Source organism: Platichthys flesus, chromosome 3 (genome assembly GCF_949316205.1).
Source record: "Platichthys flesus chromosome 3, fPlaFle2.1, whole genome shotgun sequence".
NCBI lineage: Eukaryota > Metazoa > Chordata > Actinopteri > Pleuronectiformes > Pleuronectidae > Platichthys > Platichthys flesus.
In genome coordinates, this window is record NC_084947.1 from 2,262,122 (window position 1) to 2,280,610 (window position 18,489).

At 44.4% G+C, this 18,489-nt stretch overlaps 1 protein-coding gene across 1 annotated transcript in view; it reads right to left on the bottom strand.

Annotated features, from left to right (window-relative positions):
* cfap299 (cilia and flagella associated protein 299) overlaps positions 1–18,489 on the bottom strand; it is a 62,426-nt gene that overhangs the window by 35,743 nt on the left and 8,194 nt on the right. The window contains exon 3 of the mRNA XM_062381352.1: positions 12,130–12,220. Within this exon, the coding sequence (XP_062237336.1) occupies positions 12,130–12,220 (91 nt within the window). The remainder of the gene's footprint in view (positions 1–12,129; positions 12,221–18,489) is intronic.

The window sequence follows — 18,489 nt, forward strand, 5'->3', positions numbered from 1 at the left end:
GCTCCTCTTTAACCAGGAAGTGATGTTTATGACAGTGCTCGGAAAATGAATGGCACCGTTTCCATACGGAGAGGGGGAGGGGGAGGGGGGGAGCGTGGGAGGTACTACATACCACACACACTCATGCACTTTGGATATGAAGGGGGGGGGGGAATGGGGGGGGGGGTAAGCTGGGGTCAGGGTTCTTGGTTATTTTCCTTTTTGTACATCACAACTTGACCGGTGTGTTACCGGCGCTCCGAGGAGAAGTCGGATCAAAGTGAGTGACGTGAGCCGGCGCAGGCTTCAGAGGAACCAGATAAATGTACAGAGCCCAGTCTCTATCAAAGGCTCGCCTGTTTTAAGATCCTGATTAAAGCTCGCACAACTCACCCCCCCCATCCCAGTGGAAATAGGTGTTCAAACATGATTCTGTTTTGGTTGGCCCGCAGCTCTGCTGAGAAGCCCCCCCCTTCAGGCCCTGCCATGAGACTCCTGCAATCGCCGGCTGTCACACCGCAGCACCAGGAATTCACTGTGTTTTCACTGTGTTTTTCAAACCATGAAATGTACTTTTCAGCTCAGCCCTGCGAGAGGAGAAGAATAATAGAGACGGCCATGTTGTTTGATCTCTGCTTTCTGTGGATATGAAATAAGTAAAAAAAAAAGAGAAGAGAAGGAGGGCTTGCGGTGTAAGTCAACACTAACATTGTCCGAAGCAATAAGAGCAGCGCTACACGTCTGGTAGTGGAAACATGTTTGTCCTCTCTCACCTTCTCCCTGGCCTCTGCCGGCCGGGAGGAGATTCTCTCCCTGCGAAGGAAAGACGAGCAGATTTTGTTTTCTTACGTCGTCACCGGGGATGAGATAAACAGGGGGGGGGGGGGGGGGGTATCCATATTACAACCAGGTCACCGCTGTGATATCAGCTGGGCCAGATGGCGGCTGGAAATACACGGCCGGTGAGTAAAAGTTGAGCTGGCAGCTCGGTCAGGGCGCATGGAGAACATGACCGAGAGGACCGGATGGAAAGTAAACAGCAGCGCTCGGCTGAACGCTGCGGTGACCAGGTTTATCTGCTGCACCGGCCACTCTGTAGGTGACCAGAGTAAACAGTTAGAGCAGCAGGTGATTTCTGGCGAGCCGCTGTGGTGACTGTGGCCAAACGTTACTTGGGTTTGTGTTTGTGTGCGTCTTTGTGATGTGTAGTGCAAAGACAAATGTGTTAAGCTCCTGTAATAAACATATTTATTTATTAAAAACTTGCGGTTTCTGTGCCGGACTTAAAACTGTTTCTAAAACCAGGTGAGCGTTGGTGTGACAGTTTCCTTTTGTCATTTCTTCAGTCTAAATAATCTAATGAACAACTTCCTCCTCGATTCATTTCAACCAAACCAAAATGACTGCAACAGGAAAATAAAGCACTTCCTGACGAACTGTTTAGATCAACATGTAAACGAATCTGGAGGTGTGTTATTGTAGTGGTCCCCCCCCCCCCCCCTCCCCCAGGTCATGAGACACCGGGGGGGGGGGGGGGGGGGGGGGGTCGTGTGAGGATTTCCTGACAGCGAATACAATTTCTAAAACAATTAGAAATAGAGTATTTTAGCCATAATTGTAAGAATAGATTATAACAAATTGTCAAATAGAAAACACACATCATGAGCCCTGTGATTTGCTGTGTCCTCACATGAGCCCACATGATTATGACAGATAAGCAACAGCATCACTTGCAGGAGGTCAATTTACAGCACGGCAGGAAAGATTAGGACGCCTGCACATACATGTTTGTGCTTGAATAAATATCCTCTGTACGTATCAACCACCTCCATGAGGATCACAAGTCTCCAGCACTGTTATCTTAGGGGTTGGGGGGCTGAAAAGTTAGGGAACCTTTGTGTTATTGGCACATTTTACCAAAATGATGGTGGTGCAAAGTGGAGAGAGATTATAAGGCTGTGTTACCTAAGTTCTGTGAGTTCTGCAGAGGCCTGAAACCAAGAGCTTGAACCCAGGCAGCGACCTCTGGGGCTCATGCAGCATGTTGTCAACACCTCTTCTCTTCACCTCCTCCCTCTGAGCGTTTCATACACCTGCTCTCAACAAATGACACCAGGACGTAAACAACTCCCAGAGAGGATTCGATGTGACGGTTGGACTGACAGAGTTCACAGAATGAAAAAGACACGTTGTACAATTTGGTAGCATGTTGTTACTCAGTGACGAACACCAGAGGACACGTTCTACTTGTACCTGGAACATCACATGTCAAACAATAAATAACTCCTTAAACTGCGGGACATCTAATAATGATTCAACAAAACCCTGAGACACCATGAAGTGATATTTTGGAGCCTGAAGCAGAGACATCACAAACAAGGCCTTAGCGCTCACTATCTCTCGTGAGATTAATAGGTGACCTATTGCCTTTCGGACAAATATGGGCGTGCACGGTTCACGCTTGTTTGCCTTCCAACAAGGCTCATTAAAGCAGATACCTTTATCAGTTTCAACACCTATATGTGACACATGGCAGCCTTAAGTGTCAGATAGCATGAGTGATAGGGTCCGATTGGTTTTACATCAGTGCTACTAATTACTGGGAATTCTTGTTTTACGACGTCTCCTTTGGGTAAGGCCCTTTGTGATGAGCCTCAGCTGCCTTGAGCTAATTTTCATCTTCTTTACATAAATTATATAAAACTACGTGAGTTGCACTAACCTTATACACAGTTCTCTGGCTTTTAACCTTCTAATAAAACATTTTCTTTCCAATAAGTGCGGTGCTTAGATAACATGCATGAATAAGCCAATTTAATTAAAACAGACCACAAACTATGCTTAGTTAAATAGCAGGTAGCTCATATTTATAAAATATGTAAAATCCCTGGTACTTGTGAAGAGACTCAAACCATCTGCATGTCTCTCTGGCAGGAACCTCATACATGTGTTAATATGCATTACAATGACATGAAAATATGCAGGGAATTTGGCCTGCTCAGATTTAAGAAGCTTGAAAGTTAAACCATGAGCTCAGTTCTTTGGCATTTCTGTGGGACAGAGACAGAGACACTCTGACATTGACCTGATGAGAAACTGTCCATCAACAGCAGCTGGTCTCTCAGGATACGAATCAAAAACACTAACTCCTGGACTCGCTCTCAGATAGCAGGGAGGGGACTGGACTGTTATTGGACTGGAGTTGAGGGGAGAAGAGGAACACGGGCTGAAGCCTGAGCCGGACGCCTCTGGAAGACATGTGCGCTGCACTGAGGAGAAGAGATGCCGCCCCGTATTTACTCAGGTGGAATAATACACAGCCAGAGCAGTCCAGTGTCGTGATAAAACAAAGAAGATTCTGAAGAATGTGCTCCATATGTTGCAGGGAGGCGGATAAGCTGGATTCCAAGATTGGGTATCAGTGTTTTGACCATAAATGGATCGTTCCCCGACTCCTGGGGCGAGCTTGTTAGCCTAAATGATCACCTTGTGAACCTTGGTAGTGTTTTAAGGAATTAACCATATCGTCCACGTCGCTAAGTGTTAAGTCGTTTTCACACAGAGGCTGAATGTTTCACCCTCGAGGAAAAAGGAAACTGCAGGACGGGATTTCACAGCAAAAGCCTGAAGCTCATCCACTGCACATCAGCCGTTGTTAATCTACAATGTGCTAACGTCTCCCCATGATCTTTTATTTTATTTATAATTACAACCGAGAAAAGTTATGAAGGTTTGGGAATTGGCAGAGAAGTTGTTAACTTTAGGGAAGAGGCCTTCAGGTGCTGCTCAGCCAGGTTCTTGAGTCTTTGTGTTAATGCCACAAACTACAGCTTGTTTTAATTAAGAGTGTGTTTATCCACAGTGATTCACAGTGTTGCATTAATTGTTGTTGTACTGTCTGTGACCATTGAGATTTCATTAACATCAAGTTATCTAAAGTTTTAATGCAGTTGTTCCTACAGTAGTTCAACACCAAGTTGTTTTTCTGTCTTTGGTCAAACAGAACTTTCTACATTTCTCTAATAGCTGGATAAAAATCCATAAAAGATTGATGTCCTCTCCTCCCTTCGGTCAGTGGAGTGTACGTGTTGTCTCCTTAAAAGCAGATGCAGGAGGTTAAGGAGCTGTTTAAAGAGATAAATGTCCCAGACACTGCACCTGCAGCCGGTCAGACCAGATACCGAGTCTCACCAGTTCAGTCCAGTAACACTTGGCTTCCCTCCCCAACAGGAGGCCAGGAAAAAAAGAGGGGTCCAGACACAAAGTGGAGCGATCTAATCACTGTTTTGAGAGAAATCCAGAGGCATGATGTAAGAAGGACGCGATGCAGAAGAAATATAAACAAAGGGAGAAATGCATGGCTGCAATGGGAGCGTCATTAAAACCACATCTTTTGTTTTTCTTTATCGGGCTTTTATCTAAATTCCTTTACACTCGTTTTTTTTTTAATCCATTCTCTTCAATGTCAATCTATTTCAGTAACTACATCTCGGGGGTGAAGCAGCTTCGCTATGAGACCTGTTACATAAAGTGTTGATTTTGAGCCGGAGGAGTCTAAAAAACACCACCTGCACATGGCAGGTGCACATTCCTCCAGGGACCGGCCTGAAACCTTTAGGTAGTATTTAACACAGATGTTCCGTCCTCCCTAACATGTAGCTGTGTCTTCCTAATACACGGATGGGAGGGTGAGTAAAAACATACCACAGTTCATGAGTCTATGAAAAATACAAATAAAAAGGAATGTAAAAGATAATGTGGCCGTAAATAGAGATTGATTACAGCCATGAACAGTTTCTGCTTCACTGCACAGGATCGTATTTGAACGTCTCAGGAGAGAGAAGCCTGTGACCTTGATTTATCAAACTGAATATTCAGGCCACTAAAAGCTAAACACATCCTTCCACCAAGTTTCGTGGAAATAGGTTTAGTTTTTTTGGGGTTAATCGTTCTTAGAAACTAAACAAAACTAAAATAAACCAACCAACAAACAGACGGACAGGAACACAACCTCCTTGGCTGAGGTATAAATACACCGGATTAATCCTAATGAAGTATTTCCTTCTCTTCAACTGTGGTAGAAAAAAGACAACTCGGAAGTGAGCCCCTGCAGATCTGTGCTCTTGGTTCCATGCGATTCAGGAGATATTAATACAAGACAGAACACAAGACACTGCCCTAATACCAAAAGCAAATAGAGTAATCCCTTCAATAATCTCCTTCCCAGTAAATCTTCCACTGTGTCCGATGCGGGGCCAGTTTAAGACGGGGGACACGAGCAGAATGTAGTTCATCCAGACTCCCAGATGGCTTCAGCTTAATGCGAGACTTCCTTCCAGACACTTTAATATGATTGCCCATCTTCCCAGTGGCAAACCGAGCTGACGGATTGTTTTGACGGTGACGGGCCGCGGACCAAATGTGCTCCCAACGAATTTGAAGAAAAAAGGAAAAATCCCTGAGAGATTAGATTAAGTGTATCCGTTTTCATTTGCTGTGAAAAGGGTCCAGGGGCCACATTTTTGGGGCGACGTCTCTGGACAATAGCAGCTGTTCATGTGGAGTGGAGTGGAGGGGGGGGGGGCAGTAGAAACCATTACAGTGGGGGCTCATCCTGGAGCGGCGAGGTGGGCAGTGCCACTGGGATCGGCCTGACGTATTGTCTGATGTGTGATTTCACGGGTAAACAAACCATCCGCTCTGGAATGGTTTCCAAATGGCCACTGGGCATGTTCTCACTGGATCTGGCTTTTGTAACTCACTACACTCTCATTCAAGAAAAGCTGCGTCTCCCCAGAAGAAAGCCAGACTCAACGATTCAAATAGGTATGATTTGGATTAAACCCTGTCTATTATTAGCGCTCTATCGCTTGTATCAAGAGATAAAAGACGATTGTATATAACGTGAGGGGCGGTTTAATCTATCTTTTCCTCATTCCTCTCTCAATCCCTCGGTGGCAGATATGCTGCATTGAGAGGGGCACAGCTGCCATTTTGGCTGCATGGACTAACATAACACATAATGCTTTGGCTATCCATTTTCTTTTTATAGACTATAAGACACTAGCCATGAAATCCACGCGCTGCAATCAGCCAAGAGTAATATTTCACAGTTTCAGTGTTATGGTTTTCCCCGAGACCTGCGCTTGTGAGAAAGTGCAGCCCGAGTCGTCCGGCCCGAAGCTCGGGGAAACATAACTCAAGGTTGTTAAGTTGTTCTGTTTGGTTTCTTTCAGGATATATCACGTCAGGGGTTGACATCAAGTCTTAAAAATATAAAAATAGATGCTTATTAGCTGATTCTCATATGTCACAATGGATGCCCCCCCCCCCCCCTCTGGACAAAAGCTTTTCTTGTTTTCCACTTGATAGATGGTCACAAACTGTCGGGGCTGTATCCCCACCTCTCCACGAGTCTGTGACACCATTCAAGTCAAGGTCATACGATAGCTCTGCGGGACTCGCTCCTTTCTAAAGACTGTCCACCTTGGTCCTGCTGCTTTGAAATCAAACTTGCCATTGTTGTTTTTACTGCCCGTGACAAGGACAAAGGAGCCGGGCAGCGGGGACACACACACGGCCTGTAACGCAATAGGGCTGGGAATTCCTCTTTAATTTCAATGCTATACTTGATCTCTGGGCTGCATGACTGACCACCTTATTATCTATAGCGACAGGAGCTTATCAATACAGAACTCGCTGGGTCCACAGACCAAAGACAAACACTTCCTTTATGCAGGATGTCCCCTCTGGCCATGAGACACGCAGCGCAGGCCAACCAGCGAAATTCCACAACTCAAAAGGGCAGGAGAGCGAAAATCATTTCTGAACAGTCAAATTAGACCCAAGAAATTCTTCTCAAGTGAGTGGGACATATTTCTGAAGCTCCTCAGTGCTCTTACTAGATCTAGAATAAGTATTTTTCTACTTTGGTGAAGAACAATTCTCTTTACAAAAGGCAACATGTCTCCATTCCTACCAAAAAAATCATTCACAAATCTATGCAAAAAAAGTATCAGAAGCTAATGTATAGAGTTGTACGTCACTCGTGAATAAAACCATCTACTCCCACTTTTACAGTTTCTGTATTATACAAACAAGCAGAAACTTCCCAAACGGCAGAGAGATATCTTTGTATTGCAGCCTGAACCATTTTAACCCTTTAACCACTGCTCCTGCAACAGGGGCCTCACGACAGGGTCGACAGAGCAGCCTGAGCTGGGGGGGGGGGGGGGGGGGGCTGGAGAGAGGCTGATTACTTAACAACAGCTTAAGAAAACCACCAATGATCCGCCATGTTCAGGAGACTGCACCTACACCAGGGATGGAAGAAAATACCCATGCTACCAATTTGCAGCAAAACACGTAGAGGTTCGGTTGAGAACAAGAATATTTAAATGTGTGTGTGTGTGTGTGTGTGTGTGTGTGTGTGTGTGTGTGTGTGTATGTGTGTGTGATATGGTGGTTTGAACTATCTATAAAAAAAATGATATTATAGACTGTTTTAAAAAGAGGCAGTTTCCGAAAAGTCATGCTTTTTGCCCCTGGCCCCCAAAGTCCCTTTAAACGCTATTAACATTTCTGAAAAAGAACCAATGAACAGCCGAGCCAAATCTGAACGTTGGATTTTAAAGCGGATACAACATTTGTCAAGGAATTTCTAGATCGGTGTGAATTACCATGTTTCATGAGGCCGTGGGAAAATGTCTCCGCTTGCTCACACTGCGGCTCAACTTCACCAGAAAGGAAATGTACTGTTCCTGAGAACTGAGATGCCTCCATGGAGTGTGCACAAGGTAACAGTGATTACTGCCCCCCCCCCCTCCCCACATACATTCTCATTGTTTTACAGCGATGTAAAATGTCTCTCATTATGTGTGACACATTAATGAGGCCTTCCTGTGTAACTGCGCACCAAAAATTGCGAGTAATAAAAATCTTTGCGGGTGATTTCTCAGAATCATTTCTCCTTGTTTGCCGGGTTTGACAGGTTGAATGCGACTCCCTGTGGTTCCTCTTCACCGCTGACACAACAAACTGACTTCTGGACAGTCCTGCTGCTTCTGGGGCTGAGGGCAAACACGTCCACTCCACAGCGAGGCACTTCACCAGCTGCATTGTTTTAATGAAGTTTCCTCTTGTTACCCAGTGAGTGATGGCTTTAGTCCTGAAGTGAGAAACACGTGTGTTCACCTCTTCAGGGGAGATTTACTAACAAAGACCAATTTGCTCTGCAGTCACTAGAAGAGTCATCTGTAAAAGAATAAGAGTGATTCAACAATACTTGATGAAATATATTTTCATCAAACAAGCTATTAATCACATTTCTTAAATTAATGTAGTTGGTTTGAACAAATATTTTCAATATTCAATATGACAAAGGACATGTTTTATGAACTTGTCTCCCAACCTGTTTGTGGTTTCAATCCCATTACGCTGGGAATTTGCCACGTATCTAGATAACAGCCTCACAGATGTAAATTACATTCTGAGGAAGGTTGCCAACTACAAAATTATAATAATAATACTGATAATTAATAAGTGCTTCAGATATTTTTTGTCAGAACGATTACGCAAAAATTACTGAACAGATTACCTTGAAATTTGGTGTAAAGATGGGACATGGGCTCAGGAAGAAGCCGTTAAGTTTTGGGATTGATCATTGTGAGAATGGGCTCTTTTACAAAAATGCTCAAGTCAAAATTCAGAACTGTTTAGGGAGTTGTGTTGAGTTGTGTGAGTAAGTGTGGTCAATTTGTTGCAGATAAATAAAATCCAAATCAAGCAGGTTTAAATATGTTGGGACTCGATGGAGGAAAATGCCATTCTAACTTATCTTATTTATATAATATAATATAAACATCTTATTATTTCAGTCCCTGTTGGTCTTGAAGTGTCTCTAGGCACAATCTCTAAAAGTAAGAACCCTACAAGTGGCTCAGGGCTTCATGTGTAGCTGCTCTACATTGTGCTCATTCACATCAGTTCAGCATTAGTCTGATGTGTTGTAACTTCACACTGACACCGTCAGAGCCTCTTAACAAACACCTGAAAACAAACAGGGAGCCGAGTGGGTGGTGGCAGCACACCTTCAGTTTCAGATGTGAGCCTCACAAACAATTGACACCCTCAGGCATCCTGTGCAGGTGTGACCTGGATTTGATAAAAAACTTAACTTCTAACCCAGTGCAAATAAAGCCAGAGCTGCCCAGGTGCAGCTTTTGTTTGTGTGTGACTTTTGGCAGCAGAGCAGCTTTCGCAACAGGGCCGAGGGAGTAAGAGCACAATGAAGGCTGGGCACTGAACGCCTGGAAGCTCAGCCCAGAGAGCGGACGGCTGCCTCTGCAAACTGAAAACTGAGAGCTCATGAGGAAACTGGAAGGAGAAATGTATCAAAGTCAATATTTTCAATGCAAAATAGGCTTCAGTGCCTTTTGCCTCTATTCTGAAGGGCAGGGAACAGGGGGGGGGGCAGGGACCGCACACAAAGGGAAGATGAGCTCTGTTCATCGGGAGTCATGTCTGCTATCAATCTCTTGTATGTGGGGCAGGGTGGAAAAGACAGAATAACCTGACGAGTGCATTAACTGACGGGTTTAATTTCAACCGGACTTGAAAGGCTGAGACAGACATGAAAGGAGGACAAAGGAGCGACCCCCCCCCCCCCCCCCCCCCAGATGAATGGGGCGGAAGATGACAATGAATATGTCATCCATTTAAAGGAATGCCAATTACTCAGCTCTAAGTATTTTCTTTTTCCTCGTCCATTGTGCGACTCAAGCGGAGGATTCTCTGCGTCTCTGCGACCCTTCACCACAGTGACGAACCCTTTATGATAAATTAAGTAGGTGAAACCCGAGACTCCGGCCGACTCTACAACAAAGACAGTAAAAGTTTACCGCCTCGTTTGGATTTGAAATCACTTACCGTGTGGATTTAACAAAGGAATTTGCCGGTGGGTGCGTTACAGCCCGAAACACAGAATGACCTAAAGGCCTAAAATAACAATAATGTGTAAACATAAAATATAATAGGGGGGGAGGGGGGTGGAGATGGAAACCACTTGTTGGACGAGGGCTGCTTTGCATTAGGGCGCAGTGAGAACGTGCAGGGATGAGGAGCTGCTGGAATGTGTTGGAGCGAGTGATCCTGGGGCTGGAGGAGCGTGGCCGATAGGAGCCGGAGTCATGTGTGACAAAAGGCCTTCAGAGAGTTTAACGTGTGGGAGATACCGCGTGACGCTGGGTGGTCTGATTATCGGACCTTATGGAGGATTAGAGGCAGTAACGCGACACTGACATGAAGAGGATTTCAGGTGCAAGACAGATAAGAGGGAGAGGGGGGGAAAGAGCTTAGTTAGAATGTTAAATATCATATATATAAACACCAAACATACCAATGCAAACCTGCAAATTCCAATTCCAAGCATTAAACAAGATACAGAAATGAACACTGCGTACGGAGGGAACAACACACAACACATGTTTTACTGTACGTCCGCACAATGTTGTCTGGAGCACGTCTGTGTAATGTAAACACAGCGATGAGGTCAAGCCTCGTCAAACTGTATTAAGTTTAGCTGTTACTTAAACAGTTTCAAAGGGACGAGGTATTAAGTGCACCAATGTGGGTTCAATTTTAAACAGAGCGCGGCTCAAAGGAAAATAAACACCGTCCCCAATCCAGGTCTTCAGCCCAGGGAGAAGCTCTGAAGAGATGAGGAGTAAGAAGAGGTGGGAAAATATCATGTCAGCAAAACAATGTTGGGAATACACAACATGATATTTTGCTTGTTTTCGCTCTGGCTCTCGTTTCTGTATACAGGAAGTGATACTTTGAAAAATCACTTAATCTTCCACAGGAGGTTTCTTTTAGAGGAAAAGGAGAAAGAAAGTTAAAAGACGGGGCGGCAGGGAGACAGTGGGCTTGTTGCATGGTGCTGTTTACACAGTGGACATCCAGTGGGAGAACTTCTGGTGTTACTGCCTCTGCTCCCCTCACTGCACTCCATGTGATCTCATAATTGCAAATCCCACAGGGGGAGGGGGAGGGGGGGTTGCAGGTAAACGGAGGTCAAACAAAACTCCCTTCTTCCAGCACCGGGCATCTTGGGAGTGAATTATATCAAGTGTGTCATCAACACCAACACTCCCTGCAGCCCGGTGACTGTACAATCCCTCTGAAGGAACATATTCCATTCATCATACACTCCAAGAGGACGCAGAGGACGGTGTGAAACGTGTTTGGACTCAAAATATTCAGCTTCGTGGTCGGAGGTTAAAATCTCTCCCCTGTGCATCCGAGTTTTATCAAGCAGACGATGCCAATGATTTATAAAATACACCTTCCTGTGCTCGTGAAGCTGAAAAGATCCACTACAGACGTGTCAATGTGAACAGTGAACAGCAAAACACCAACGTTTTCTACTCTCTCGCCCTTTAGTGAAACATTTCAAATGATAGACACATCTCTGCTTCCTCCCACTATTCACCAATGAAACCAAAACATCTCAGATATCAACCCTTCCCTCTTGGTCCAATGACGTCAAAAAACGACAAATGACATTTTCCCCGTGAGTTAGCTTTTCTTCCGACGGGAAGCCGGTATAACGATAAAGCTGTGGAGGGTAATACCGAATGAAACAGGTTAGAGTCACCACCCGTACATGCCTCATAAAGAAGCATAAACATCCTACTGTTTGGTGGTAAAGTGTTTACTGAGGTTTTAAAGGTTTTCTAAAGGTGCCAACAGTGGAGTCGCCCCCTGCTGGTCATTCAGGAGAATAAAGGCGCCTGACAACTTCACTTTCCCGTCACAGAAACTAAAAGCCACTTCCTCAGATCATTAACACCTCCACAGGCTTCTACCCTGGCTCCTCAGGTGAGCAGGCTTTCATTTAAAGATTATTACGGCTGTTGAATGTGAGAAGCACACGTCGGACAAGGTGGCTGGACTTTGGTAAACAGAGTTTTATGGCCGGGAGGAGGGCGAGCGGCCGCCTCTCATGGGCTCTGGAGCGTGGAAGAGAGGGAGGGCCTTTCCACTCCACTTGACACAGTATGGATTTTGTTCCCAAACTAATGGAATTGCAGGAATATTTGAGGGGAATCCCATTACGTAGCAATTGGAGTGCTGTAATAATGTACTCACAGTCATTTTCCCACTGCGGTTGGCCTCCTCTCGCTCTGCCAGGGCTTTCAGGAAGTTATCTTTGAGCTCCTTTCCTGCACTTGCCAGTGTCCTGGAAAAGACAACATGCAAACGGTTTGAAATGTTTCTCTTGACCTGAGAAAAACGTCACATGAAGACTTAAAGGTTCTTTATAGAAGCTTCTTTCAACCTGCGATGATTCCGAACCTTTCAATTTACTTGATATTTGTAACGCCACTACTGAAGTTTCCAGGGCTGGAGGAAAAATGTGTGATTCATGAAATATTCAAATACCTTTCTACAGTTAATATGCAGGAGGCAGAAGACAGTGAGCGTGACACAGAGTCAGAGTCATGAGGCAGACTCGAGCCAGCTTCTAATATGTCAGCCTAAGCACTTCACCGAAACCTGCCAAGCTCCCAGGACACTCCCGAATTCTCCAAATAGCAAATCTCACAACACAAAACATCATAAATAAGAGCAGCAAAAAACTGATTGAAACATGACACGTGTCAGGATGTCACAGCTGAATGCAGGGGAACCGATCACATCACAGTTTTATGACTTCATATGAAACCGTGGCGGCTTTTTCTTACACTCTCGGCCGGCCCGGTTCCATGGAAGTACGGATTTTTTGGCACACACAAGCGTATCCACACCTGAAACAACATTGGCACTAATATTTGAACAGTTAACACGACGGTACGAGCAACAGCACGCGCTCAGAACGGATCTGTGCACGACTCTCCTCGGCTCCACGGCCAGTTAACGTCTTGTACGGCTGTAAACAGCTCGTTGGTGACCTCTCAGCTGCGGTCAGGAACTCAGAGGAACGGAAAGTGTCAGGAGGAAACACAGAAGGGCCACAGTCACAGGACGCTGGAGGAAGAAATCACTTCTGAATATGAAGCTCCGGACTGAGAATATTAGATTTTATATTGTATATGTAAATGTACCACAACCTGAACTATTTTCACCTCATTTAAATCAACAACATGAAACTTTATAGTAACTTTGACAAATTCACTGGTTCATTTACAGCTACAGTATAAACTTTATTACTGCAGCACTTTTATAAACTACAGTGTTAAATCTAAGTGTTTTATGGGGTTAAAACCGGATTAAAACAATTCAGGACTAAGGGGAACTTAGAAATACAGCATTAAAATGATGAACAATATCAGGAACAAAATTAAACGTATGAAGGGAATAAAAAAGGTGAACTATGACAACGTGATATTTTTTTAAAAAGTTGAGCAGGAGGCTCCTTCAGCTCAGAGAGCAGCTCCAGGTGAACCGGGGGGAGGGGGGGAGGGACTGGCACAGCTGAGACTAGTTGACCAGTCACCTCCCCCTGGATTCAAAGGACTTGGACCCGCCCCTAACTTCATGCACTCACACATAAACCCACCTTATATCACAATGCTCAAGACATGGATTCAGAATTTTTGCACTAATCCTGCTGAAAACACAACCTCCTTGGTGGAAGCAGAAGTTAAGATTTGAATCAGAAATATAATAATCTGATCAAAAGAAAAGGACAGATGTGTTGTTTATGAGGAAAGAGTTTAGGTTCATCACACAGAAGTTGAGGGAGAGAAAATAATCTTTTTCAAAACCTCCCCTCACAACACCTGCAGGTTTGAAACCGGCAGGCCTCCAGTAATAAATCTGTTTCTTTCATTTTTAATATTACTGCAGAAAATTCACTCTCACTGGATCCAGCCCCGTCTGCAGCTGTGGCCAACAAGAAGACAAGTTCGGTTATATTTTACACTAATGGCTCCTCCGATCAACTTTCCTTTCCAGGAGCAAGTTCAGAAGCCTCAGCAGCCACAACAGGCTCGGACAAACAGCCAACTGCTGCTCTGAGCCTCACATCACAGTGAGAGAGCTCCGAGAATCTGGATGTTTGCATTTACTAGAACTTGGGGAAAGGGTTGTAATTTACCCGAGTCGTTTGGCCTCTCCTCCATCGTGGAAGTCTTAGAGGAATCACACGGTGGTAAAAGTGCAGGGACGGCACATATTTGGAGGTTGGAGCCTCGCTCCATCTCCTGAGTGAGTGAAGGATTGCTGCTGGGTCAAGGGGGCCGAGGCCCCAAAGTAAACACAGGTGTTGAGGAGGCAAGTGACTGGGGTTACCCCGTCCAGTAGCTAAAGCAACACACACAGTCACGGAGAGTGAATAATACTCGGGCAAAACAGATGGACCGCTGCAAGTTTGAGTTTCCTGTCAATTAACAAATTTCTTATCAAGCCTCATTTAGGAGGGATAACAAGAGTTTCTCTATTAAATGGTTATTAGTGGCTAATGACTGGGTCTGAAACGAACTGTGATCGAGCCCCACGTCTTGTTGTTGGATTGTGGTCGAGGCAGGTGGGCCCTGGAGGGGATGTGAACAGTCATCATGTGGCCTGGTTGAAAAAAAGAACATCTGTCTGAAGGCATCTGTCTCCCATACATGAAATAGTTTTATATTAAATACATAGAGGTGCTGGTCGGGCTCTGTGTGAATGAAGATCGAGTTTCCAACATCTGCTGAGATCATCCTCACCAGTGAAAGACGATTGGTTGAACAAATCTTTTTTTACGTTGTCCTGAAAAGTGAACTCAGTCCAAGACTTGAACAGACAACCTGGACTGTTTATTGTTTTTAAGGCAGTGGTCTGGCAGAGAACAGTTGTGAATTCAAACTGTTTCGGACAAGGAAACTTAATCCACGACGTCCAACAGGAGTAAAACTGAGCAGAACCAAAGTTGCTGTTGAAATTTAATTGTTAGGAACCAAAAATGATCTGCAGCACAGATTTTTTTAAATAGTGATAAAGTGTCCAGGCAAAAGGAAACCAAAATGCAAAATATTCAATTCAAAACATCATAGATATCAGTCCCCTTCATTTGCTTAAATTGAATCCTCCTGAAAAGTTAACCTCTTCTCTCCTGGTCGGCACCGTTCCACAGAGTATCAAGAAAGCTGGTTAAGTACTTTTTGTGTGATATTGTTAACAGACAAACAAAAGACAATGAAAACACAATATCCCCGGTGAAGGTAACTAAATCATGAAAATGACACAACCAGAAACTAAATATGAGTAAAAAAATAACAGAAATCCATCAGTGAGGCTCTTGACTGTCCCGATGTTCAGTTTGTTATAAGAGCAGAGTTCATGTAACGCTTTGTCCGCCTCCGCTGGGGGTGAACAGCTGTTACTGCACAGCTACTTTCCTCCAAGTGTGTTTACGCACGTGTAAACAAAGCATTACAGTGAAACGAGCTCGGACAAACCAGAACCCAAACTCAGGGGCCTTCCTCCTGGAGCCGATGGTGTGCACCCAGTACTCACCACCCAGTCTGAGCCTCTCACACAAGTCCTGGATCTAATGTTGGTCAGTGATTCTTTTGTATAGATTTAAGGGGATAAAAATAAAGTTCTGACAGCTCCATGAGTCCAATAAACGCTGTTTCCACCGCTGCTTCACTTGATATCGTAAAATGAGACCTCACAGATTCATGGCCTGTCAATCAAACAAGCCACCTGCTTAGAAAGGTTCTTTTCCACTCCTTCATTGGACATTTTCTCTTTTTACTTTGGTTTAGAACCAGATTTAATATAAAATCCTTTTTTCCCATATTTCGTGCTGTAATTTATGCATCATCACAAGCTTTACGAGGAAACAATCCAATGTGCTTTGCTTCTAAACCTGATTTTGTGTATTTTAGTGCTATTTCCACCAAAGATGACACAACTGTGTAAAACCTGGCATGCTTGCACTTTCACCTTTTTCACTAAGTGCCTGCTGTTCCTGTGTTTACCACTAAATATATTCACATCCGTCACCTTCAGCAGTGTGTTAACCCGAGAGTCAGTGACCTGCAGCCTAAACAATGATTCGTCTCTCTGCTGAACTCAAAGACAGCTTCGTTATCTGTTTGCACAGCTGAACGGGGGAACTGCACCGATGGGCCACAGCACCACTCGCTACAGCACATAGTGAATAATGTTGATTATCCTGTAAAGACGCTGCCTGGCCAGGTTTATATTGGACATGTAGTAATAACCAATCACAAGCCGGACGAGTTTTTATAGCATCAAGTTACTAATTAAAACCAAATATAGTTAAAGAATAATCACAAGTACTACCTAAAATCACAGCCACCACTTATCTGTGTAGTTTGGCCCAAATCTGCAAACATGGAGAAGGCCGGTTCTTTCTGGCGGCAGCTAACCACCAGGGGGCAATGCAGATGATTTGGCTTCACTTTTGGAGAGTGTTCATGTTGCTGGTCACAATGTTTCTGAATGGGTGAGTTCATATAAAGTCAATTCACTGCAGCATGTTGCTTTGAATTCTAACTTTTGTCCAACTTTATCTCCAGTGCCAACGCCAAAAATTGCAACGCCAAATAATTCCCAGCATAATTAACGGAGTGTAATGCCGATAAAATATCTTTCGAGGATTCAGAGCCAAACTGTTCCTTCTAACATGGAGGAGGCAGGTTTTATGACGGCAATGAACCACCAGGGGGCGACCCAGAGGATTTGGCTTCTCTTTTTAGGGAGCTGCCATTTTGTCCACGCCAAAAATTGCAACGGCCAATAATTCCCTGAGTGTAATGCCATTAAAATATCTTTTGAGGTGTCAGAGCGGAAAATTTCCTTCTCAAATAATTTCATAAATAAATATCCAGCAACTGAACAAAGGGTGTTTCAGAGAGATTTTCATTTCATGGAGGATTAGAGCTTCTTTTCTCCTCAGGACAGACGGACTGAAGCGTTCATTAGCCCACAGCCTCTGACACTGGGACAGATGGGAACACTCAATAATAACACAGTGATTTCATAAGAAACAACACGCACTGTACCAGCATATTTTTTCACGAGTGCTTGGGAAAATTAATCTTATGGAAAATATTATTTTGGGCCCGGTGGACGTCGAGGGAAATTCCACACAGCATGACAATTTACTTTATTTGAGGCTTTTTCTAGAATCCTCTGTCACCTCTGATTACAATGAGCCGAACGTCTCGGTTACACATGTGCCACGCATGATATTCTACCTGAGTTTTCTTTGTGTATTGTGGCCACTTCGGCTTTTGGGGGGTGGGGGGGAAGGCTGCGCTGCCTGAGAGGTGTGTGTTTTCGAGCGTGGATCAAAAGAGGCATTGTCATTCCGACTTCTTTTGGACGCTGAGTAAAGGTTGATATCATTGTCCAGATGGTTCTGATCAAATGTTAAAAAGTGAAATCTGACATGTAGATAGATTTTAGAGACAGGAGATGTCAAGGTTTTAGAGAAGATGATCTTTTCCGATGCAGGTCCTGGAAGTAGAGAACAAGCTCTCACCCCTGAACGGCTGTGGTTTCTCTCTCATCATTTAAACCAACCACAAACAACTTGGGCTGCTAGGAGTCACAAAAACAAAACTAAATTTTGCCCAAACCGATTTTTCTCGGCCTCAAAAATCAATTAAAAGTTGACAGCAGTGATTTGAGGACACATCAGGGACCTGTCCGTGCAGACCAAGCCTCGGGGAGAAAACCTCAGAGGTCATTTGATCTGTGGCACTCATCCTCCTCCTGCAGCACTTAGAAGAACAAAGGACTGGACGACTGTGTGGCCTGGTGGGAAAAGCTGTATGATGTGGAAACCACTTCCTCCTCTTCATCAGGGCAGCTTGAAGGGTTCTTCAAAGTCAAACGCTGTCACATCTGAAAAGTGCCACAATATTATATGTGCAATTGTAAAAGCTGTAAAATAGGTTTCCTGTTATTTAGCTCATTCAACGTTTTTATATGTTCTTACAAGTGGTTTGAATTTGATCACCATTTCTTGATGTCCAGTCTAGAAAATCTGTTGAATACATGACATGGTGTTCAGGCTTCAGATGGAAGTTTAACATCTAACAAGATACTTTTCTAGACTTTCATCAGTTGGACCAGACATGATGCGAAGAGAGTCGGTCATTGTTCTACAGAATCTAGAGCAAGCGAGGGAGTCGTCCTCGTGAAGACGTTTCTCACCGGCCTCCTGCTCGCTAACCTCGCAAGAACCTAACAGTGTGACCCTCAGAAGGTGAAAACACATCTCGAACGACAGACGATATCCAGAGACATTGTTCGGTCAGTGATATTTCATGTAAATGTCCCATAGAAGACCTCAGTCAGGTCAAACAACAGCTTGTTGTGTTCTATCTGCTGTATCAGCTGGTCAGCGTGCGTGTTGATCCACCGTGCAGTGGGACGCGGTGGCGAGCTCGGGCCTGACGGGACATCCGGACAAAGCTTGCGGGGGGGGGAGAACTCCAAACTTACACATCCAAAATCACAAAGTGCAGAGACGGCAATTGGCTTGAC